Source organism: Erinaceus europaeus, chromosome 16 (assembly GCF_950295315.1).
Source record: "Erinaceus europaeus chromosome 16, mEriEur2.1, whole genome shotgun sequence".
Classification (NCBI taxonomy): domain Eukaryota; kingdom Metazoa; phylum Chordata; class Mammalia; order Eulipotyphla; family Erinaceidae; genus Erinaceus; species Erinaceus europaeus.
In genome coordinates, this window is record NC_080177.1 from 2,408,056 (window position 1) to 2,432,587 (window position 24,532).

The 24,532-nt window shown below is 50.5% G+C and overlaps 1 protein-coding gene across 6 annotated transcripts in view; it reads right to left on the reverse strand.

The window, feature by feature from the left end:
• The window catches only part of MAP2K5 (mitogen-activated protein kinase kinase 5), a 271,177-nt gene that overhangs the window by 182,359 nt on the left and 64,286 nt on the right, over positions 1-24,532 (reverse strand). For 5 of the 6 annotated variants that reach the window (XM_060175660.1, XM_060175659.1, XM_016194344.2 and 2 more), the window contains one exon: positions 24,325-24,389. The exons of the other annotated variant lie outside the window; for it this stretch is intronic. In XM_060175660.1, coding sequence (XP_060031643.1) covers positions 24,325-24,389 — 65 coding nt within the window. The remainder of the gene's footprint in view (positions 1-24,324; positions 24,390-24,532) is intronic. 6 annotated transcript variants of the gene reach the window in all.

Consider the following 24,532-nt stretch of genomic DNA (forward strand, 5'->3'; position numbering starts at 1 on the left):
TTCTGCACCCCTCAATGACCGTGGGTCCATATTCCCAGAGGGATAGAGAATGGGAAAGCTATCAGGGGAGGGGATGGGATACGGAGCTCTGGTGGTGGGAACTGTGTGGAGCTGTACCCCTCTGATCCAAGTTGTATTTGGAGACTCAGCCCCCTGGGCACGGGGAATGAAAGCAAGAGTAAATAAATGGGATTCCAAGAAACTAAAAAGCTACAGAAATTACCCAAGGCTAACCAGGCAGCCCAGTAAATGGGAGAAGATATTTGTTCATCACACATCAGACGAGTGAATGATACCAAACATCTATACAGAATTGGCACAGATCTACAAAAGAAGCAAAAATAACCCAATAAAAAGGCGGGCCAAAGAACTAAAGAGACGGCTTTCTAGAGAAGAGACACAAGGCCCACAGACACAGCAAGAAGAGCTCCGCTTCACACACGTGTCACTGAGAAACGCAAGTTAAAACTACACAGAGGTGCCATCTGTCCCCTGAGAGGGTGGCTCCCACCAGCAAGCCAGGAAAGGACAGGTGCTGGCGAGGTTGTGGAGAAAAGGGAACCCTGCTCCCTGCTGGTGGGGACGCAAGCTGGGGCAGCCCCTGTGGGACTGTGTGCACAGCCCTGAAACAAGTAGACATGGAGGCACCGCACCGCCCAGCCATCCCTGGACACTAAGGAGAAGGGACAGGCGCAGCCCTGTGTTCACAGCTGCGTTACTCACGACAGCCAGGGAGTGGACGCAGCCTAGATGCCCATCCGCAGACGACTGGCTAGAGAAGTCGGGGAATACTACTCTGCAATCAAAAAGATGATGTTGTGTCCTTTGGGACAGAATGGATGGAACTGGAGGTGATGATGCAAAGAGGTGACATAGCTACTGGGTGGCTCATTCATCTGCAGCATCTAGAGGACAGGGGACACATCAATATGACCCTCCCCATAGAAAAAGAGAATCCAGAAGCGAGCAAGCTCTTTCTGTGACTTGAGAGAACCGCAGTGGTTACCTCGGAGAGGTGGCAGGTGGGGACCCAGAAGTCCTGATGGTGGGTGGGGAGGAGCCATCTGCACGGCCAGCTTACAACCTTGACCTTTAGTTAATTGAATAAAAAAACTTTTAAAGGATGCTTATATTCTCCTATGTATGAACAAGTACAAAATAAATAATTTTTGATTATTAAAAAAAATAATTGGGGGGGGGTTGGGCGGTGGCACAGTGGGTTAAGCACAGGTGGTGCAAAGCGCAAGGACCAGCTTAAGGATCCTGGTTTGAGCCCCCGGCTCCCCACCTGCAGGGGAGTCGCTTCACAAGTGGTGAAGCAGGTCTGCAGGTGTCTGTCTTTCTCTCCCCCTGTCTTCCCCTCCTCTCTCCATTTCTCTCTGTCCTATCCAACAACATCAACAGCAATAACCACCACAATAAGGCAACAACAACAAGGGCAAAAAAAGGGGGGGGGGCCTTTTGTTGAATGGCCTCCAGGAGCAGTGGATTCATGGTGCAGGCACTGAGCCCCAGCAATAACCCTGGAGGCAAAAAAAAAAAAATTTTTTTTAAGTGGCCCCAGCGGGTGAAACCACTTCTTCCAATTTAGGAACCGTTGCATTTCAAAATGTTAGTCTGGGCACAGAAGGGGACCACCAAGAAAGGAGGAGTAAGGGACTGTGCACCTGGGAAGGCGCCCGGCATGCGGAGACATGTGCCTTCTATTTCTTTACAGACTCCAGAGGGACTTCACTGCTCCAAATTGACTCTTCTCTTTTTTTGGAGAGTCAGAGGGAGAGAGGGAAGCCACCACAGCACTAAAGCTTCCTCCAGCTGGGTGGGGGCCAAGCTCGAACCTGGGGCATGCATCCAAGCAAGTGTACCCCCCGCAGGAGCCATCTTGATGGTGCGGGGCCCTAGTCCCGCCTTATGGGGTCTGGAGTTCACGGCGCTGCGACATGTCAGAATAGCATGAGGCTGAGCAGTGCTGAACCCAACCGCCGGCACTCCGGAGAACACCTCTCTGCTTAGAAGTCAAGTGCGTCCACGCATGTGGTGTGTATTACACCCAAGCAAACACCAATTTTCCGTCCTCTCGTGAGACTGTTGTCAAAACCCTCTAGGTGTCATCTTTCAACATGACATGTCTGCAGCAACCAAACGTGCCCTCGCAGGGGCCTGGGAAATGAACGTTCTGTTTTATTGCGCGATCTTCTGCAAGGTTTGTTCACTCTGGTTTCCTCGCGGGTGGATCTTGCCAATATGTCGCACACTCAAATAGCCATCCACGGGAAAAAACAAAACAAAAACCTCAAATGGTTCCAGGGAACTCCACACTGACAGTTGCTGCCTCCCATAAAGATAAACACAGCAGCCAGGCTCTGGCTGTTAAAAAGAGATATCCAAAATAAACAGCAGTTGGGGAGTAAAAAACAACAAAAAAAAACAAAGAGCTTTTTATGTAAACTGTACTAGTTCAAATAGTGTGTGCCAACCTTCCTTCTGCCTCAAAACCCACTACAGACACATGAAGACGGGGTGCAAAGTTGTCTGTGGTTCACACACACCCCCCTCCGCCTGCTTGCGTGTCAGATCAAACAGGTGACAGATATTAGCAGCTCTTTCACAAGCGACAGTGTGCGCAAGGCTCACAGCTCCAGCCCCTGTGATGTGGCCGGGCTCGGGCGAGCCCCTGGCAGCAGGCACATCCTTTCTTGCTCTTTCGAATGACTCAGATCGCATGTCCCTCCTTCTCCCCACGCCAGGCTCTGAGCAGCTGTGCCCACCGCTCCCTCCACGCTCCTCCAACAAGCTGGCTCAGCCCGGCTCGAGCCTTTGCCGTCGCCCATGTCAACTAGAGGAATGTCTTCTAATATGTGGCCTAGCTGCCTGTCAGATCAAGGAAACAGCACTTGAAGTCACCTCGTGGCCCCGGACTCTGAAAACATGCTGCAGACTAAACCCCAGAGGCAAGAGACACAAGGCCCAGGGACAAGAAAGCCCCCAGCTCCCCGCCTACAGGGGGACGGCTTCACAGGCGGTGAAGCAGGTCTGCAGGTGTCTGTCTTTCTCTCCCCACTCTGTCTTCCCCTCCTCTCTCCATTTCTCTCTGTCCTAGCCAACAACTACTGCAGTAATGACAACAATAACAACAAGAGCCAACAGCAAGGGCCACAAAATGGGGGAAAATGGCCTCCAGGAGCAGTAGATTCGTGGTGCAGGCACCGAGCCCCAGCAATAACCCTGGAGGCAAAAAAAGGAGAAAAAGAGAGAATGAAAGAAAGAAGGAAAGAGAGATAGAAAGAAAAAGAAAGGAAGGAAGGAAGGGAGGAAGGAAAGGCAGAAATGGAGCAGCCAGGACTAGTCCAGGAATGTCTCTCGCGAGGAGCTGAACAGCCATGTGCTCGCAGCCTCCTGTGCAAAGCCGACCAGGCCGCAAGTCAGAGACAAGTATGGCTACTTGAGGAAACGCCCCGCTAATAATTCACATCCTAGTTTGTTTTACAATTTTAAATAGTTTTTATAAAGAGATGCTATTTATTTGCACAAGAAATTTTTTTTCAGGGGGCCAGGCGGTGGCGCACCTGGTTAAGCACACACATCACGTTCAAGCCCCTGGTCCCCACCTGCAGGGGGAAAGCTTCACGAGTGGTGAGGCAGGGCTGCAGGGGTCTCTCTGGCTCTCCCTCCTTTATCTTCTTTCCCCCCTCTCAATTTCGCTCTGTCTCTATCCAATAATAAATAAATAATTCTTATTCTAGTTAGTTTTACAATTTTTAAATGTTTTTATGAAGAGATGTATGTAATTTGCACAAGAAATTTTTTTCACAATGTGTGTGCGCGCGGGGGTGGGTGTCTGTGTGTGTGGGGTGTGTGTGTGTGTGTGTGGTGTGTGTGTGTGAGTGTGTGTGAGTGTGTGTGTGAGTGTGTGAGTGTGTGTGTGGTGTGTGTGAGTGTGAGTGTGTGTGTGTGTGTGGTGTGTGTGTGAGTGTGTGTGAGTGTGTGTGTGTGTGTGTGGGGGGGGTGTGTGTGTGTGGGGTGTGTGTGTGTGTGTGTGTGTGTGTGGTGTGTGTGTGAGTGTGTGTGTGTGAGTGTGTGTGTGGTGTGTGTGTGGGGTGTGTGTGTGTGTGTGTGTGTGTGTGTGTGTGTGTGTGTGTGTGGCGTCGAGGCCTCACTCTACCAGCTGAGCCGTCACCTGACCTTTGCAAAAAGGTTTTGAAGGGGCTGGGTGGTGGCACACATAGTTAAGTGCGCACACATCATCACGTGCAAGGATCCAGGTTCAAGCCCCTGGTCCTCACCTGTAGGAGGGAAGCCTCATGGGCAAGGAAGCGGGGGCTGCAGGTGTCTCTAATTCTCCATCCCTTCTCAGTTCTGTCCTGTCAAGTAAAAAGAAGAGGGAGGGGAGGAGAGGGGACAGCAAATGGCCACCCGGGGCAGTGACTGCAGTGCAGGCACTGAGCTTCAGTGATAACCCTGGAGACAGATAAAAAAGGATGGGGGTGGGGAGGAGCCAGTTGATAGCACAGCAGGTTAAGCGCATGTGGCACGAAGCACAAGGACCGGCATAAGGATCCTGGTTCGAGCCCCTGGCTCCCCACCTGCAGGGGAGTCGCTTCACAGGCGGTGAAGCAGGTCTGCAGGTGTCTGTCTTTCTCTGCCCCTCTCTGTCTTCCCCTCCTCTCTCCATTTCTCTCTGTCCTATCCGACAATGACAACATCAATAACAACTACAATAACTACAACAACAATAAAAAACAAGGGCAAGAAAAGGGAAAATAAATAAATATTTGGAAAAAAAGGGCGGGGGGCTGGGCAATGGCACACCCCTTCAAGTGCACATAGTACAAGGACTCATGCAAGGATCTGGGTTTGAGCCCCCAGCTCCCCACCTGCAGGGGGAAAGCTTCACGAATGGTGAAGCAGGGCTGCAGGTGTCTCTCTGTCTCTCCCCCTCCTCTCTCAGTTTCTCTCTGCCCTGTCCAATAAAGGGGGGAAGATGGCCTCCAGGAGCAGTGAATTCATAGTGCCAGCGATAACCCTGGAGGCAAAAACCTTAATTAATGAACTGAAAAGCAGGTTTTGAGGTGGACAACCTTACCAGCTCCACTTTGCAGATGAGTCTTTTTTAATTTTTCTTTTTTACCCCCCGTGTTGGAGATCAAGCCCAGGACCTCGCCCACGCCAAGCAGAACTGGACAACTGGCCTTACTTATCTACTCAGCACTGGGTGGAAAGTAGATTCTGAGGCTGGTGGCATTGTCCTCCCAGCGAGCCCGTGTCCACACAGACTGGACGCCGGCAGGCCCTCTGGCCCACCATCCCCACTCAGGGCTCTCTGGGCAGGGGCCTGTCGATTCTCTGCGGAGCAGTGGGGGAAGTTATTGGCTGGCCCATGTTTGCAAGCTGCTTTCTCTTCTTCAAGTCACCGGGGTGCAGTTGACTAGATTACCTCTGCTGACACTGGATGCTTCCCCGGTGGGTCAAAAAGTAACTGCACCTCTGAAGAGCCCACCATTAAGCCCCTCTCCTCTGTAGCACCAGATGTAGTAAGTCCCCGGTGACAGAAATATTAACCCGTTTCCATTTAAAACTCAAGAAACTGTCCGATGCTACACAGAACGGGTGTGGGGAAGCATCCCAGGAATGATGGGAAAGAGAAAAAAAAAAAAGCATGGGAGTCGGGCGGTGGCGCAGCGGGTTAAGCGCAGGTGGCGCAAAGTACAAGGACCAGCGTAAGGATCCCGGTTCAAACCCTGGCTCCCCACCTGCAGGGGAGTCACTTCACAGGCGGTGAAGCAGGTCTGCAGGTGTCTGTCTTTCTCTCCCCCTCTGTCTTCCCCTCCTCTCTCCATTACTCTGTCCTATCCAACAATGACAAAACAATAATAACAACAATAAAACAAGGGTAACAGCAGGGAATAAATAAATAAATTTTTTTTAAAAAAAGCGGAACCCTCTCCCTCCCTCTCTCCCTCTCCCTCTCCCTCTCCCTCCTATGACCCAGGCCCACTGTGCTACTGAAATGAAAACAGTGGTTCCTGGGGCCAGGCGGTGACACACACCCACACACACACACACACCCACTCACACACACACACACACTCACACACACACACCCACTCACACCCACACACCCACTCACACACACACCCACACACTCACACACACACTCACACACACACACCCACTCACACCCACACACTCACACACACACACACCCACTCACACACACACCCACTCACCCACACACTCACACACACACATTCACACACACACTCACACACACACACACGCACGCACACACTCACACACACTCTCACACACACGCACACTCACACACACGCACACTCACACACACACGCACACGCACACACACTCACACACACACACACGCACACACACACCCACTCACACACACACACACACTCACACACTCGCACGCACACGCACACACACACACACTCACACACACACACACACACTCACCCGCACACACACGCACACACACACACCGCACGCTTAAGCGCACATAGTATCAAGCACGAGGACTCGAGCAAGGATTCAGGTTCGAGCCCCTGGCTCTCCACCTGCACTGGGATGCTTCACAAGCGAGGCAGGCCTGCAGGCCTCTCTCCTCCCTTCTCAATTTTTCCCTGTCCTATAAAATGAAATGTAAGAAGAAGAAGAAAAAGGCTGCCAGGAGCAACGGGTTCCTAGTGCCCACACCAAGCCCCAACGATAACCCCGGGAGCAAAAAAACAAGCAAACCATGTGCTTTACATTCATCGCAGGTTGATCTGCGTCAGGATCTCAAAAACAGAACATAAATTCCTAAGTTCACAGCCAGTGGTGTCCACTCCTAGCTCTCAGCTCAGGACTCCAACAAGCGGCTCGAGCAGCCACCTTGCTCGAGACACCATCACAACCAGCTGCTTTTTCACGGTGTCACTAAAGTGCCGTTTATTTATTCCCTTTGCCTGATGAAATTAACAAACAGATAAATAAGTAAACGAGACAGGCTCCTTGGCCAGCAAGTGAGTGGATGATGACTCCCTTACAAGCTGCAGGAAGGCCGAGGCCAAGAGCGCCTACGGGGGTTTCCCATTGGCAAGGCCCCTTAACGAAGTCAAACTTGATGTTTTCAGCACTGTTAGTCCCTTACTCTTTTGGAAGAGAGCTGTGCAGTGGAAACAAGACAACTTTAATTTAAGAAGCATCCAGTTTCTAATTAAACCGCCACGGGCAGCTGGTTGGCTAAGTTTTAATCAGTTTCAATCACCTATTGATTGGGATACTGAAGCCTAAAAAAAAAAAAAATTAAAAGTAAAAGATGACTGGGGAATTGTGCCATCTCAGAACAACGGTAGAGGCCTCTGTAAATAACTCCTCTTTTAACCATCAGCTAAATGAACACTTCAATACCGCGGTACAAAGTCTTCTGCAAAATTACTTTAACTAACAAGCAGAAATTTATCAGCTTCAGCCAAAATCAATGCTGAAATCAATTTGAACACTGGTTGTGTCTGACGGGGCTCATTGGCAATTTAGGGAAATTACAGCATGTAAATGCCTGTGCTTTAATTGAACAGCTTCATCAACGAGGCTGTGATTGCTGTCCGTTCATTTATTCACTTTCCGCAGCTCCCACTCTGCAGAGGAGCGGCTTCTGTCAGGCTGGAGAGAGGCATTCATCTTCACCGTGTGCACTCTGGAGCCTCGCGACAGACCTGGCCGAGCGGGAGTGTCGTGAGGACGGCAAGAGACGCCAGGAGGGACCTTCGCCTTCAAGGTAGAAACAGGACCATCCGTAAAGTACTGTCAGACCTTCCGCCACGCAGAGAAAAGTATCTTTAGACCCAGTAACAGGAAAGAATTTCAATGACTGGCTGGGGCCCGGCGGTGGCGCGCCAGGAAGGGCGCACACATTGCTATGCTTGAGGACTCGGGTTCCAGCCCCCCCCCCCCGTTCTCTCTCCCTCTCCACATATACGTATATGTGTAATTACACACACACACACACACACACACACACACACACACACACACACTATTTGACAGGACTGAGAGAAATTGAGTTTGAGAGAGGGAAGGACAAGAGACACCTGCAGCCCTGCTTCACCCCTTGTGAAACTTCCCTCCTGCAGGGGAGAACCAGGGGCTGGAACCCTTGGATTCTTGCACATGGTAACTGACATGCGTGTTCAACCAGGCGTGTCACTACCTGGCTCCTTAGAAAAAGAATTTAAGTTACAGAAGCCAGAAATCCCACCTTCTGCACCCCCTAAAGAATTTTAATCTGTACTTCCAGAGGGGGAGAAATGTTAGGGGAAGATGACCAGAGGGCTCTGAACCCCAATTCCATCAGGACCCGGACAGAGAAGAGGGAAAAAGAAGAAACAATGCCACAAACATACAGGCAGACAGATATGACAGATAATAGAGATAATACAGGGATAACGGTCAGCCCACATCCGTGACCTTGGGGGGAACCACTGCCGTTTCCAGTGGAGGAGATGGGGTGAAGGTGGGAAGGGTGTGGAATGGTAGAGAGGGAGAGAGACAGACAAGACACCTGCAGGCCTGCTTCACCACTCGTGAAGCTTCCTTGCTGCAGGTGGGAGCAGGGCTTGAACCCCGTTTCTGTGAGTATTGTAACGGGGGTGCTCAGCCGGGGGTGCACCGCCAGCTACTTCAGCATGCTCAAGGCAGCTTTCAACCTTGAGAGAACTACGCTAGTTATTCATGGTGGGAGCTGGCGCAGAGCTTTGGGGGTGGGAACCACACCTCTGTTATCTTACAATATGGTAAATCACTAATAAAAAATGGAATTTAAAAAGCAAGTAAAGGGGGCCAGGTGGTGGCACACTTGGTTAAGCGCACATGTTACGATGTGCAAGGACCAGAGTTCAAGTCTTGGGTCCCCACCTGCAGGGGGAAAGCTTCATAAGTGGTGAAGCAGGCCTGCAGGTGTCTGTCTGTCTCTCTCCCTCTCCATCTGCGACTTCCTCTTAATTTCTGGCTGCTTCCATTCAACAAATAAATAAATCTTTTTAAAAAGTAAGTAAAGACAGCTTTCATGACTACCAAAGAATATGCTAGAACATTGTCTTCAGAAATTGAGCAATAATTTGTTTTTATAGGATTCTTTGCAGTCGAGAGAAGGCACTATTTCCAATCCATCCAAGGTCTAAAGATGCCCCATAAATTTTTAAAGTAAGATTGATGGGAGGAGAGTGGGAGAGAGGGAAGGTAGCTAACTTCCTTGTACAGACCAGCAGCCAAAATTCTCCACCACCGAGACGTCAAAGATGATCAAAATTGAACACAAACGCACTCAAAGAGCCATGGGCAAAAAGGATACACCTAAAGGGAGAATTTCTGATAGTGCAGTAATTAAATAAAAGTTTAGACAGTCGGGCGGTAGCGCAGTGGGTTAAGCGCAGGTGGCGCAAAGTGCAAGGACCAGCATAAGGATCCCGGTTCGAGCCTCCGGCTCCCCGCCTGCAGGGGAGTCGCTTCCCAGGCGGTGAAGCAGGTCTGCAGGTGTCTGTCTTTCTCTCCCCCTCTCTGTCTTCCCCTCCTCTCTCCATTTCTCTCTGTTCTATCCGACAACAACAACATCAATAACCACAACAATGTTAAACAACAAGGGCAGCAAAAGGGAAAACAAAAAGAAATTTTTTTTTAAAGTTTGGAGGTCTGTATTCCTGACTGTGACTGAGGCGGGAACTCTGCGGGATGGCAAATTCCAGGGGAGGGAGGAAAACGGAGTGCAGCTGCCTGTGCACGTGCCTGGAGCAAATAAATAAATAAATACCAATCAGACCCTGAATGCCCTTGCTAGAACAGGTCAGCAGAAATCCTCAGGCTGCACAGAAACTGCCTGTGTGCTCTGGCTCCTCAGAGGAGCAGAATGTAATTATTTAGTAGGCAAAGACTTGGGACGAGAGGGAGAAATAAGGAAGTCTGAGGTGTCTAGGGGCGGTCTAGCTGCGTCTCGCTTTGGACCCTCAGGCAGGGGCATTCATTTCTGCACTGCCGTTTCTTCACGGGTCAGAAGACGGTGGCGACACCACTCCGCCCACTGCGACGGAAACAGAAATGTGGTCACTGTCTGATTCTCGGCACCTCCCGTGACCTGGCTCATGGTGCCGGGAGAGGCCTTCCCACCTTGGACCCCGGCTTCCTCCAGGGGACAAGGACGCTTTTCCCTTGTCCTTCTCCACCCCAGCGGTGGCATTCTCGCGCGCTCACTAAGAACTCACCAAGCAAGGGGCCTGAAGATCCCTCACCAGGTGGAACTCGCCTTCCTATATGTGAGGCTGTCTTAGAGCCCCAGCACCACATGAGAGCACCACCAGGATTGCTCCAAGGACGGTGGAGTGGTGTGCAGTGATGCTGTTAAGACTCTCCCCTCCCCCTTCTCTGGTCTCTTTGTCTTTCTGAAATAAAAAGAATGAAATCGACCAGTCAACACCCATGTCCAGTGGAGAAGCAATGACAGAAGCCAGACCTCCCACCTCCTGCACCCCATAGAGAGCTCTGGTCCCTACTCCCAGAGGGATAAAGAACAGGGGAAGCTTCCAATGGAGGGGATGGGACACGGAACTCTGGTGTTGGGAACTGTGTGGAGTTGCACCCTGTTATCCTACAATCTTGTTACTCATTATTATATTACTAATAACATAAATAAATAATTTTTTTTAAAAAAAAGAATTAAAAAGGTGGCCTGGAAGCAATGAATTCCTGCACACACACACACACACACACACACGCAATCACCCTGCAAAAAAAAGCAGAAAGTGAAGGAAATAAATCGTGTACACAAACTTAACTCAGGGCATTCCTGTTTTGGTGAGAAGGCATTCTGTAATTTTCTCCCATGAATCACTTTCTCTGCCAGTATAAAGCCTCACTGGCTATGCATCTTGTTGCTGGAAACAATGTGAAATATATTTTATTCATAGCTTTTAGATAACTTTTCCAAAGAATTAATTACGGTTTAATCAGAGCTTTCTGTTTATCGACTGTGGACCGTGTCACATTTCCCTGGCGCCCCCCTCCCCCCCCCCCCCAGCACCGCTACCAGAGAGCCCGGTGCTGGGGAAGCCTGAACAGCTCACATTCTCCAAATGCACCAGGCTTGTTGAAACCCTGTATTGATCGGGCCCTAAAGCGAGTTCTAATTTTGTCTGAACATTTCTCTTTTCACTATTTGAATGCACAAAACAACCACCACGGACCGCGCTCGCGGCAGTAATACTGTATTTTCTCGCCTGGGCAAGACTGCGAGCGGAAGCACGGGCAGCTAGGGTCAGCATGACAACAGAACACAAAGCCACGATTAAAAAAAAAAAAAGCAAATTAATGTCTGAAAAGGTCTTTCTGCTTAATACCCACACCTGAAATCTCTAGTACGCTTGGCCCTCGCTGTTCCAGCAACCCTATACCCCCACTTCGGTGCAGGGGCACCAGACCAGCCCTGAGCACGGTTCACCCCAGGAGAACAAGACTGAATGGAAGCACGGACTCAGAGCAACCAATGACACCGCAATGGGGGTCGGGGTGGGGTGCTGGTGGCAGAAAGTTATACACACGGCAAATGCCTTTTGGACTTTCGAGTGAATTATTTTCCAAAAAAAGCAATTTAAGCAAATACCCCAGATGCTATGGTATACAAATATTTGCTTGTGCTGTAAGTCAGCCAAGAGACTACGATTTTCTAACACATCAGACACTGTAAAATAGTTGGAGGGAAAATTTTTAATGTGTCTTACAAACCAATAAAGTACCACCGTCACGGGCGGTCTAGTCATACGGTGAATCGAGGGGTCTGATGATTACATTTGAAGTTTTAGGTAAGTAAGGAGGCCCAGAGGGTAGACCCTCGGACAAGTAATATCGCCAAGGAATGTTTGACAGCTACTAAAAAAGCCTCTAAAATTAACAACTGGAGATGAGACATGGCTGACTTTGAGGACTGTCTATGAATCGGCAGCTCCTGTCTGAAACATGATTCAGGCTGAACAGGACCACCTCAGGGTGGCTGCCACAGAAACGCCCACCTCGGGGGTCACCTCAAGCTCTGCTCCAGACACCAGCTGGTCAGAGTGGATGTCTCTCCTCCCCCACCCCCACCAGCTTTATTCAGTCAACTCACGAATCAACTCAGGGCCTGGGGAGACAGCTAGGTGTGAGAGAATAGCACTGGCAGACCTGAGGCCAAAGGTTCGCGGCTCAGCACCACCATGTGCCAGAGCTGAGTCACCCCCCCACCCCCGTCCTGCCTCTCCCTTTCTCTAACAAAAATAAATAAATACAGTGGGGATAGACGGCATAATAGTCATACAAAGAGACTCTTGTGCCTGAGACTCCAAAATCTCAGATTCAATCCCCTGGCACCACCACAAGCCAGAGCTGATCAGTGCTCTGGTAAAAATTAATTAAATAAATATACATATATATATTAAAATTTTTTCTTAATATTAATTTTTCCCTTTGCTGCCCTTGCTGTTTTGTTGTAGTTATTATTATTGTTAATGATATCATCGTTGATGGGCAGGACAGAGAGAAATGGAGAGAGGAGGGGAAGACAGAGAGGGGGAGAGAAAGACAGACACCTGCAGACCTGCTTCACTGGCTGTGAAGCGACTCCCCTGCAGGTGGGGAGCCGGGAGGTCGAACCGAGAACCGGGATACTCGTGCCGGTCCTTGTGCTTCGCGCCACCTGCACTTAACCTGCTGCATTACTACCTGGCTCCCAATAAATAGTTTTTAAAGGATTCAGGGGAGCTCGAAGATAGCTGAAGGGATAGGGTGAGTGCCTTGTCATCGTGTGGCCCAGGTCTGAACCCCAACACCATATTAGAGTGTTTAAAGCACGGAGGAAGCTCTGGTGGCATGGTATCTCACTCTAGTTGAATGGAAAAGTCTGGAGTCCACCTCAGCACGCTACACTTCAGACTGTGTCCGGAGACTTCAGGTGTGGAATGACAACCCTTCAGCTTCATTACTCGAATGAAACCTTTCCTTTCATAGGATTCTCTAATTCCATTCCACTTCCTAACAAAGTCCCCAAACCTAGGATAGACCAGGTCCCCTGAGAGAGAGCATATGTTCACACGTATCCATAAACTAGGGCAAAGTATATACCTGAAAGCAGAAGTACACAACAGTCTGCAGTGAGTACCCCCAACACTTCATCTGCACTATTCCAGCCTTTAGGTCCATGACTGTTCAACAATTTGTTTGGCTTTGTATGTTAACTCTCTTTTCAGCCACCAGGTTCCAGATGCTAGCATGATGCCGACCAGACTTCCCTGGACAGACAACCCCACCCATGTGTCCTGGAGCTCCGCTTCCCCAGGGCCCTGCCCCACTAGGGAAAGAGAGAGACAGGCTGGGAGTGTGGATCCACCTGTCAACACCCATGTTCAGTGGGGAAACAATGACAGAAGCCAGACCTTCCACCTTCTGCATCCCACAATGACCCTGGGTCCATGTTCCCCGAGGGACAGAGAATAGGAAAGCTATCAGGGGAGGGGAGGGGATACAGAGTTCTGGTGGTGGGAATTGTGTGGAGTTGTACCCCTCTTATCCTATGGTTTTGTTAATGTTTCCTTTTTAAAATAAATTAATTTAAAAAAAAAAAAAGAAAGAAAAGGTCTGGAGTGATACAACTGCACATGCTTAATTCACCTTAAAAAAAAAGTTTTAAACTCAGTGTTGTGATAGAGCTCTAGTTCCAGTCTGGCCTCACCTATGACACACACACCTGCCCATGTGACCAACATCTTTTTTGAGGATGAGTCGGGGTAGCCACACTCGCCAAGATTTCCTTCAAGGACTCAGCCAGGCCTCAGTCCCGGGGTGGTCTGGGCCCCGCTCACCCCTCTGTGTCCTCCAACTCACTCACTCCGTCCACCAGGGCCAGGTGGTTCTGGGCCAGGAGGGTCTCTGTCCATCCATTTTCCCCAGAACCCGCTCCTCTTGCCTACACTGCTCAGAGAGGCCTTGCAGAGCACGTGTGAGGTCTGCTGTGCGTGTGCCCAGCGTGTGCTGTGCGTGAGGCCCGGTGTGCGTGTGCGTGTGCCCCAGGCAAAGCCTCCGTCCTGTTCACTACCCGACACGTTGGCCTAGACTGGCCTGGCACCGGACGCCCAGGAGGTCAGCTTCAATACATCGACGGACACGAGATACAACAGAGCCGGAAGGGGCGAGACCAGACAAGAGGTCACTACTGCTGCCTCTGCCGTTGATTCTACCTCTCCTTACAGACTGTCTCCCCCAGACAGAAGGTGGGACACAGAGACAGAGCGGGAGAGAGTACCCGTATGCATGGCGCTCCCATGTGGTGCAGGGGCTGAAGTCCAGCACCCTGCGCAGGGCAAGTGTGAGCTCGACTATCTCCTGACCCCCCGATGCAAGACGTTTTGCGGGAGGGCGACCAGGAGACGGCCCAGTGCATAGAGGGCCTCCCATGCTTTGAGCCCTGGGCTGGATCCATGGACTGTGTGACACCAGGAGCTACACCAAAGGGGACCGCATGGATGGAGCAGTGCCTGATGTCCAAGACGCACTCCCGCCCGTCCCCGCCGCTGTCATCAATGGGCCAGGTGGTTAAAGGCACTCAGCAGAGTGCGCAAGGACCAGGGTTCAAACCCCAGGTCCTCCCACCTGCAGTGAGGAAGCTTCACCGTGAAGCACTGCTGCAGGAGTCTCTCTCACCCCTTTCTCTCTCCTCTTTCCCTCTCCATTGCTTTGTCTCTATTCAAAAATAATAACTAAAAAAAAAAAAAAAAACTTAAAAACTTGGACCTGGAGGCAGCACAGGCACAAGACTCAGTGTTGTAAAGAAAGAAATGATTCAGTAGCTGAATTCAGCTTAGTTCTTGAATTTTCGGCTCAGGGGTAAGCTTCAGTAGGGATGCCATGTCCAGCTCGAAGGGGGGGGGGATGCTGGCCAGCCTGTCCCACTGAAGAGCTGCCCAGTGGGGACACTGGACGCAAAGCCCACCCGTGGGCTGTGAGGTGCCTGCCTGAGCCCACCCTCTACCAGGGAGACCGTGAGGGACCCTCGGCCTGCTGAGAGTTTCTGGGAAACCTCCACTTTCTGGAGGGCCCTGTAGATGCTCCCTCAGCCAGCAGCCCGGAGCCCCTAACTCTCTCTCCTGGTGAGAGCTGGTCAGCAATTCTGGCCACTTCTCAGCTCCAATGCCAGCATCTCGGAGAGGACTCTGCTGGCCCTTCCCTTCTTCTTCTAGCGTTTGCCCTTCTTCCGTAGCCAGTCAACAGCGTCAGGTTGAGCCTGATGTCAAGTTTCCAGACCTCCTTTGAATCTGGAGAGGTGGCAGTCGTTGACTATGTGGGTCATAGTCTGTCTGGAGCCGCAGGGGCAGTTCGGGTCGTCTCTGGCTCCCCAGCGATGGAACATAGCGGCGCACCGGCCATGGCCTGTTCGATAGCGATGGAGGAGGGCCCGATCGTAACGTGCCAGGTCAAAGCCGGGTGGACACTCGCAGGGGTCTGCGATGAGGTGTTTGTTCTTGACCTCAGCTGACTGCCAACTCTGTTTCCAAGAGTCTGGAACAGAGAAGTTCAGTGTAGGCGTAGGGGACCAGATTGGGTGACGAGACGTCAAGCGTTGGACAGGGTGGGCGAAGATCTCCGCGTATATTGGCAGGTCCGGTCGAGCGTAGACATGGGAAATGACGTGTTTCTCGTAGGCAAATGACATCTGCCTGATGCTGTATCGCCAACTGACCAATAAGAACGCGTTTGGCAAAGGACAGCCCCTCGACATTAAGTTGGAGGACTCGAAGAGCAGGACCAACAGCTTGAAAGCTGTCAGGAGCTGCTTGTTGCTGGCTTTGAAAGTGACTGGGATCCATGTGGATTCAGTCGGCTAGGAAGGATCGTCAGTTTCCCCAATGAATGGGGACTCACGGGATGCACCGCGGGAAGGTCGATCCAATGGTCGAATCCTGAGAACAAAGCCCCGCGTCTCCTCAGCTCCTGAGGGGTCCGAGTGTCACTCGTATGGGGTCCTGCAGTGATGCTCTGCCCATCTGAACGCAGGTCTGATGACAGAGGAGCTGTCCCCAGCAGCCTGCCCCGGAGCTCACGCCCAGAGCACCGACTAGCAGGGAGCGGACTGGACAGGCCCAACTCCCAGGACGTCAGTGTTTAAGGCTACTTAAGGGGCCAGGCACACATTGCCACACACAGACCCGAGTTCACCCCCTAGTCTCCACCTGCAGGGAGAGGCGTCACGAGCAGTGAAGGAGCAGAGGGTGTGTTCCTCGTTCTCTCTCCCTCTGCATCGCTGCCTTCCCTTTCCATTTCTCTGTCCCTGCCAAAAAAGGAAAAGAAAAGAAACACAGAGAGAGAGAGAGAGAGAAAGATTTATCTATTTAGTCAGAAAAAGACACAGAGAGCAGAGTGCCAAGGTGTTGTGGTGGCTCTGCCCGTGGACTCTGAGGCAGGTTCAAAGCCTGTCCTTGCCAGAAGCCAGTGGTTCACTGCTCTGGGCGGGGGGGAAGACTTGACAGAAAAAGACAAAGAATGAGAAGAGAGGAAGGGGGTTGGGGTGAAAGCAAAAGACTTTCATACTTGAGGCTCTGGAATCCCAGGTTCGATCCTCCATATAAGCACCACCATATAAGCCTGAGCTGAGCAGTGCTCTGGTCTTTCTGTCTCTTTCTCACTGAAAAATTAAACTTAAATATATATGTATATATACACAAAGAAAAGAGGGAGAGAGGGAGACAAAGATCAGAGCACTGCTCAGCTCAGGCATGAGGTGGTGCTGGGGATTGAACTTACAGCCTCTGGCGCTTCAGGCACGCACGCTGTATGCTCTAACAGGATGACCTATATTCCCAGGCCCCGAGCCATTTACTGCTCTCCACGCTCTCCTCTTTGTGGTCCCTAGACGACACAGGTCTCTCTATCCTCTCAGGGGCCAGGACCCGACGGATGAATCCAAAATGGCGGTCAAGTCCCTAGTCAGGACCTCTGGGCCCGGTTCTGAGTGGAAACTGAGTCTCTCTCCCACCCTGTGAAAAACGGGCGTGTGCTGCTGCTGCTGGGGGGTGGCGTGGGGGAGGGCGGCTGCACGTTTCTTTGTCAGGAAGGCAATTTTATTAAAAATAAAATATTCAGGGGGTCGGGCGGTGGCGCAGTGGGTTAAGCGCACGTGGCGCAAAGCACAAGGACCGGCGTAAGGATCCCGGTTCGAGCCCCCTGCTCCCCACCTGCAGGGGGGTCGCTTCCCAGGCGGTGAAGCAGGTCTGCAGGTGTCTGTCTTTCTCTCCCCCTCTCTGTCTTCCCCTCCTCTCTCAATTTCTCTCTGTCCTGTCCAACAATGACAACATCAACAATGGTAATAATAATGACCACAATGAGGCTACAACAACAAGGGCAACAAAAAAGGAGGGGAGAAATGGCCTCCAGGAGCGGTGGATTCATGGTGCAGGCACCGAGCCCAGCAATAACCCTGGAGGAAAAGAAAAAAAATTAAAAAATAAATAAAAAAATAAAATATTCAGAGAGAAACCTGGCCACTTCACAATGATTTTTACCCAGAAAGGAGATGGTGTCGAAATGCTTAGATTCAGCATATTCTTACTTGAAATATTATCATAATGTATTGATTTTTCACCAGACTCAATTGACTGAAAAGTTGTTTGTATAGCAATATTGGCCAAACCAATATACTAGAACAATTTTGTTCCCCTCAGTGATCAAGTACGCTTCTGAAGTATAATTATACTGTCATAAAAATAAAGCCAAGATCCCCCTTTTGCAAGCAATAAAACAATAGGGGCTATAAAAGAGAAAGGAGGAGAGGCTGAATAAATGAGATTTTGTAAAGTGAAATTTAGTGTCTTTCACAAACACTGCCCGCCTCCCCTTCCTCCCCTTAAGCCAAAGTTAGCAGAAATGATCAATACTTCAATCTCAATAAACTATTTCAATAATAGTTAATTCAGGTGGAAACAGAGTCTGGGAATCTCTGCTTGGTGACCTGTGACATCCTGTCATGTTGGCTGGGAGCCCAAGATCCATCATTGCCATAACGGATAGGAGACCGCGTCTGCAGGTGCGGGCTCACAAGTTCAGGTCCGGTCCTTAGATTCTGATCAATACAATACACATTATTGTCTGAAACAAACCTCTAATGGGGAATTCTGGGAGCGGGAGAGAGGGGCCATAGCTAATTCATTTTATTTGACAAACCCACATTGATTTTTCTGCTGACATAAATACCTCTGCCTGTCACGTGGGCCCGTCATCTAACCCGGCCCTGAGTAAGTATTTAATTTTGCATAAAGACGAAGTCTTGTTGACTCGTTTAAAATATGATCCCGTCGGCAAGGAAAAGGCTCTTCATTGGATTGGAAATGTAAAGTTAAAGTAAATCAAACAATCACCCAGGCTCTTGGGTCAATAACAAAACCGTTTAAAAACGGCTCTTAATTTATAAGGTGACTTCAGGGGCTGGGGCGGGGGGTGGGGGGGTGAAATACAGAAAACTTAACGAATGAGGTCACAGTTACAGATGAGAGAGAAACTGTGGTCAGGGGCTGGGCGGTGGCGCACCTGGTTGAGCGCACATGTTACAATGCTCAAGGACCCAGGTTCGAGCCCCCAGTCCCCACCTGCAGGGGGAAAGCTTTGCGAGTGGTGAAGCAGGGCGCAGGTGTCTCTGTCTCTCATCCTCTCTGCCACTCTCTTCCCTCTTGGTTTCTGGCTGTCTCTGTCCTATAAATAAACAAAGATGACAAAAAGAGAGGGAGGAACTTGTGGTCAGACTCCACTGCTGCCTCTTCCAATCTGTCACCTTTCAGGTTGGAGGTGACACCGGAAGTAACGTGGGGACCCCTGCATTCTCATCAAGGACATTTGTTATTATGTTCTCCCCCACACACCCACCCAGCCACCAAGTCCCCAGGATCTCCATATTTTGGCTGTGATTTTTTTTTTCTCTTTACTAAGAAGCATTTAATTTGGTACCTCATGTATTTCTCTCACTTGTATATAACTGGTTATTTGAGTTTCGAATGTTCATAAAAGGTCACGTCACTGTGATCACTGACACAGTATTAACTGTTAATGGTTAATGGCTAATAGTATTTGTATACTTTCCTCACATTTGGGAACTTCTCTCTGACCTAATCCAGCTTTCTAGCCCTAGTCTCAACTCTGACACCATGTTCCCAGACAAAACTTTTAGTCCACCTGCATGTTAGCTGTTGGGTTCAGACAAAAATTACTCAAGTCATGGGCACCTGGGAACATACCTCAAATAGACTTCCTGGCTTCTTCCCATATGCTGTTTAATAAACGATTTGTCCTGCTTTACATCTTACCACCTATCAGCCACCAATTTGCAGATGCTACCATGACGCCATCCTGACTTCCCTGAGCCCCACCTGCCCAGAGCCCTGCCTCACTAGGGAAACATAGAAACAGGCTGGGGAATGGATCCACCCGCCAACACTCACGTCCAGTGGGGAAGCAGTTACAGAAGCCAGAACTCCCACCTTCTGCTCCCCATAATGAATGCTGGGTCCATACCCCCAGAGGGATAAAGAATAAGGAAGCTTCCGGTGGAGAGGATGGGGACACAGAGCTCTGGTGGTGGGGACTGTGTGGAACTGCACCCTGTTATCTTACGATCTAATCATTATTAAATCATTAATACTTCTTTTAACTCACTGTAAACCTCTGTGTAACCCTGGCGCAGAGAACAATGCATCTACTTCTTTCTCTGGAGACTCTCCTTCACTGAAGTGAGGACTTAGTCCTGGGAGTTTACTTTGTAATCTTTTCCATCCAAATCTGAAACACCCAACATTTCAACTTGTTACTACCTGCCAAGGTCACTGTACTGACACAGAGGACTTACACTAAATGCCTAAGCCCAGAATTTTATACAGTATAACTGGGGTGAACTTCTAGACTCAAAAGTAAATAAATACATGAATTAAATTAAAACGTGATCAAATATTAAATAGAGCAAATAACCCTGAAATATCATACTTTTGTTTTGCATTTATCAGCTTTATTATACTTTGTAAGAAAAAAACTAAATGGGTCCATTAGGCACTTTTGTTACCGACGAGCAGATTTTCCAATAATTTCTTCATCTAGTTTATGTAGCATAGCCTGTAATGTAATCATTTTCTTTGGGGGGGGAAAAAATGACAGTTTTTACAGTCAACCCCATTGAGGCAGACTTAGTGTAGGAGGAAGTCAATCACAAGCATCAGGCACACAGCCTTATGGAGACTTCAGCAAAGTGGGTTCTCATTTCTGGGTGACTAGCCCACCTCTTCGTGCTCAACTAGAAGCCAGGGAGACCACAGGAACAGCGACTGAAGCCCGGCTGGGAATGGAGGCTACATCTAAACATGTGCAAGGACTCAGGTTCAAGCCCCCGCTCCCCGTCTGCAGAGGGTGAAGCACGAGTGGTGAAGTGGGGCTGCAGGTGTCTCTCTTCTTCTCTCGCTCTCCCCTTTCAATTTCATTTTGTCCTATCAAAATAGAAAGGGGGGGATGGCTGCTAGGAACGGTGGACTCCTAGGGCCGGCACCAATGCTTAGTGATAACCCTGGAGGCAATTAAAAGAAAAAAAAAAATCACCTGGGGCTGGGTGGTGATGCACTTGGTTGAACACACACATTACAGCGCACTAGGACCTGGGTTCAAGCCCCTGGTCGCCACCTGCAGGGGGGAAGCTTTGTGAGTGGTGAAGCAGGGCTGCTGGTGTCTCTCTGTCTCTCTCCCTCCCTAGCTCTCCTATCCCTCTCGATTTCTGTCTCTATAAAATAAATAAAATAAAGATAATAACAACTTTTTTAAAATCATCTAAGAAATCAGGCAAATGAAATAAATACCTTCTTCTTATGAGACAAGCAAAGTACTGGAACGGCCAGAGCTCAGTGCTTGTCCTCCATAAGCAACCACTGTGCGAGCATTTTGGCGCTGACGGCACGCACACCGAGAGCTGCCAGTGGGAGCTGAGCAAGCCCTGCAGCCTCCCCGCGCAGAGGACACAGACACGTTCTTGGCGGACGTTCTCTCTGACGCCGTGGCCTTATGACAGTCAGCTGCAGCCGCACTCCTTGGCTCCACTGCCGGGGTGGTTGAGCAGCCGCTCTCTCGGGGGAGCAGGGCTACAGACCCGCAGAGGAAGAACTCAGGAGATGGATGGTTGGCGGTGGCTGCAGGGTCATGTGAGGGGGCTTAAGGCCACTGAGCTCTAGCCTTACGGAGTCAAGATGGCTGCATGAGGCTGATTCTCCTCAAAGAAAAAACACTTCAGATCCCGGCAATTCTAAGTGGAAGCAGGATTTTCAGGCCAGTAGGAGAGAAACTACAGAGGAGGAGATAAGGAGAATCCACGGTGGAAGAGTATCGCCCATCCAGGAATTGGCAGAAGGGTGCTGAGAAGGGCAAAGGAGATCTGAGTGCCACCAGGCTGCAGAGGCTGCCACGATGCCACCCCGACCTCCCTGGGCAGACGCCCTCACCCATGTGTCCTGGAACCCCCCCCCCCCCCAGAGCCCTGCCCCACTAGGGAGAGACAGAGATAGGCTGGGAGTATGGACCCACCTGCCAACACCCATGTCCAGCAGAGAAGCAGTGACAGAAGCCGGAACTCCCGCCTCCTGCTCCCCAAAAAAGAATTTGGGTCCAGGCTCCCAGAGAGATAGGGAACAGGGAAGCTTCCAATTCAGGGGATGGGACATGGAGCTCTGGTGGTGGGAACTGTGTGGAATTGGACCCGTTACCTTATAATCTTGCTAGTCATTATTAAATCACTAACGAAAAGTTCAAGTATATACATGGTTCCAATGACTCCTCGTATTTTATCAGAATTCAGAGTAATAACTAAAGTCCCAGGGAGACAGCCAAACGTCAGAGTATAGGTTTAGCCTGCCGGAGGCCCCAGGTTCAATCCCCAGCACCACTGCAGCTAGAGTTATGCCTACGTCTATGTCTCTCTCTCATCCAAGTACGTACGTCTTTAAGATTAGCAATAACTAAAGAAGATTAACAAAATCTCTTGCTATAGTTTCTCCTGGAAGACAGATATTTATTTCTGCTTCCTTGGCTCCCCTCCATCCCCGGACTCCTTTCTTCTCCAATAAGCCTATGATTTAAAACAAGAGTCTAAGTGTTAACATCCAGCACACTGCTTCTAGTAAAGAAGGTCCTACGGGGGCCTGGTTACGCTTCCTCCTTTCTACAAGAAGACAGGACAGTAAGTTTGTGATCGGTCTCCAAGTTAAAAATACAAACAGGCTGGAGAGTTATGCATTTGGTGAAGCCGCACGAACAAGCAGTACGTCAGGGAGCCAGGCGGTGGTGCACCTGGTTGAGATCACACATTACAGGGCACAAAGACCCAGGTTCGAGTCCCCGGTCCACATCTGCAGGGGCAAAGCTTCACCAGTGGTAAAGCAAAGCTGCAGGTCTCTCTCTCTTTTTCTCTCTCTCTCCCCCTCTCCATCTCCCCCTCCCCTTGCAATTTATCTCTGTCTCTATCCAATAATAAATAAATATAAATATTTTAAAAAACAACTAGAAGTAGGTCAGGAGTCTGAAGAACCATTTTGGATTCCACTTGAAGCTAATAAAACACATCCCAAGAGTTGCCAGAAATCCTCCTGCTTTGTCCTCTCTGGCTGCTGCCCATGAAGACACCGAGAAGAGAGAAAGGCCCAGGACCTGCCTCCTCCCCAGAGTGCAGCCGCCGCAGACTGGACCGCCAAGTCAGGCAAGAGAGAAAAGGGGAGTGGCCCTGGGATGCACAGGAAGGCCAGGGGACGGGGAAGGACAGAGCAGCGCCTCAAACTCACACACGAGCCGTCAGACCTTTGCAAGGGCAGGACCTGGGATCACGTAAGAAGCATGGCCTGCCTTCATTTAATTATTCATTCATTTATTTATTGGCTAGAGACAGGGAGAAACTGAGAAAGAATCAGTCAGACAGACAGACAGAGAGAGAGAGAGAGAGAGAGAGAGAGAACTGCAGCCTTGCTACACCACTTGCAAGACTTCCTCCCGCAGGTGGGGGCCAGGGGCTCGAACCCAGGTCCTTTTGCATGGCAGCACATGTGCTCGGCCAGCGTGCCACCACCCGGCCCCCTGCTCAGTCACCAAGGTGCAGCTGCTTACCATTCAGAACCACAACCCGCAGCCCTCGGCCACCTGGGGGTGGGAAGAGCACCCACGTGTGGGCTCAGCTCTTACCTGCCCACACCTGGGGACGGGCTCACGGTGTGCTACCTGCCTCCAAGGTGCCTGCGCCAGGTGACCTCCAGGGGGTGCCCCGCCCCGAGGCTGCACCAAGGTGCAGGGGCGTCCGGGGATTTGGGGTCTATCTCTACAAGGGGCGAGTCTCATCTCAACTGTCTTCAAGTGGCTCCCGGGAACCCCACACTTCGGAGAACATCAGCGATCAACGAGACACTAAATGACACTCACGTTCCAAGTCTGAGAAGGTGTCTCCGCAGCCCAGCTGCCTCTCTCTCTCCAAGGAGAGGCAGAGCCAGAGAGCGGGTGGGAGAGTGGGGTGGGCCCGGCGTCCGCACGAACGCAGTTCTCTGAGGAGCGCTGCCGCACTCCCTCCGGGCTTTCTTGTGGATTTTTTAATTCCCGGTGGAATATTTTTCATACACCACTGCAGACTATTAAGTACCAGATATTACATTATGTGGTTTAAACTTTGCGCTACCGCCTGAGAAAAGACCTCCCTGTTGAGAGAACTATTTTTCACGGCTAGCATTTTTTTTTAATATGAAAATGAAGTGTCACAACCGAGGCTTGGGGGGATTTGGTCCCGTAACATATTCATCAACGTGTAGAAATCCTCTCAGGGAAGGGGACTGAGAAGAGGAGGAGGAGGAGGAGGCGGAGATCCAGCGGGGAGGAAGGCTGTGTGATCACCTGGAGTGTCTCTAAAGGACAAATCAGTGGTGTTCAGAAGGTCTGTCTTCCCCGGGGCTTCAAGCAGGGAGGTGACTGGGGGAGGGGGGTAGCTTAGACAAACAACAACAACAATGGTGGAGAGACTCCTGGGATTCGGGCCAGGTACAGGCACACTTGCTAACAGACAGCTGCCACCACTTGCCCAGGAGGCCTGCCGGCGCAGAAATATTAAAAGGTTAGTGTCGCCGCACGTCCCCAAGCAGCCCCTGAGAAGTCTGGACTCAAAGGCGGGAATGAATTCTGAGCACCGGGGTCCTTTTCACGTCTCTGCCAGACACCTCAAAGGACCACGGGGGGCGAGGCGGACAGGAAGTGCACACGGGACAGACTACTCACTTGTACACGGTGCCTCCGTTGCCGTGGCCGAGGGTATCTCGGTACCGGATGTCTTGTTCATTCATCTCCGCGAGAAGAAAGAAAAACAAAGAGGGTGTCAGGCCGCGGACCGGGATGTCAAGGAAGAGCCACTCTGGGCCATAAACAACAAGCCGCCTGGGTCATCTCAAGTTCAGCGGCAAGAACGAGAAGATCAATACGACATTTG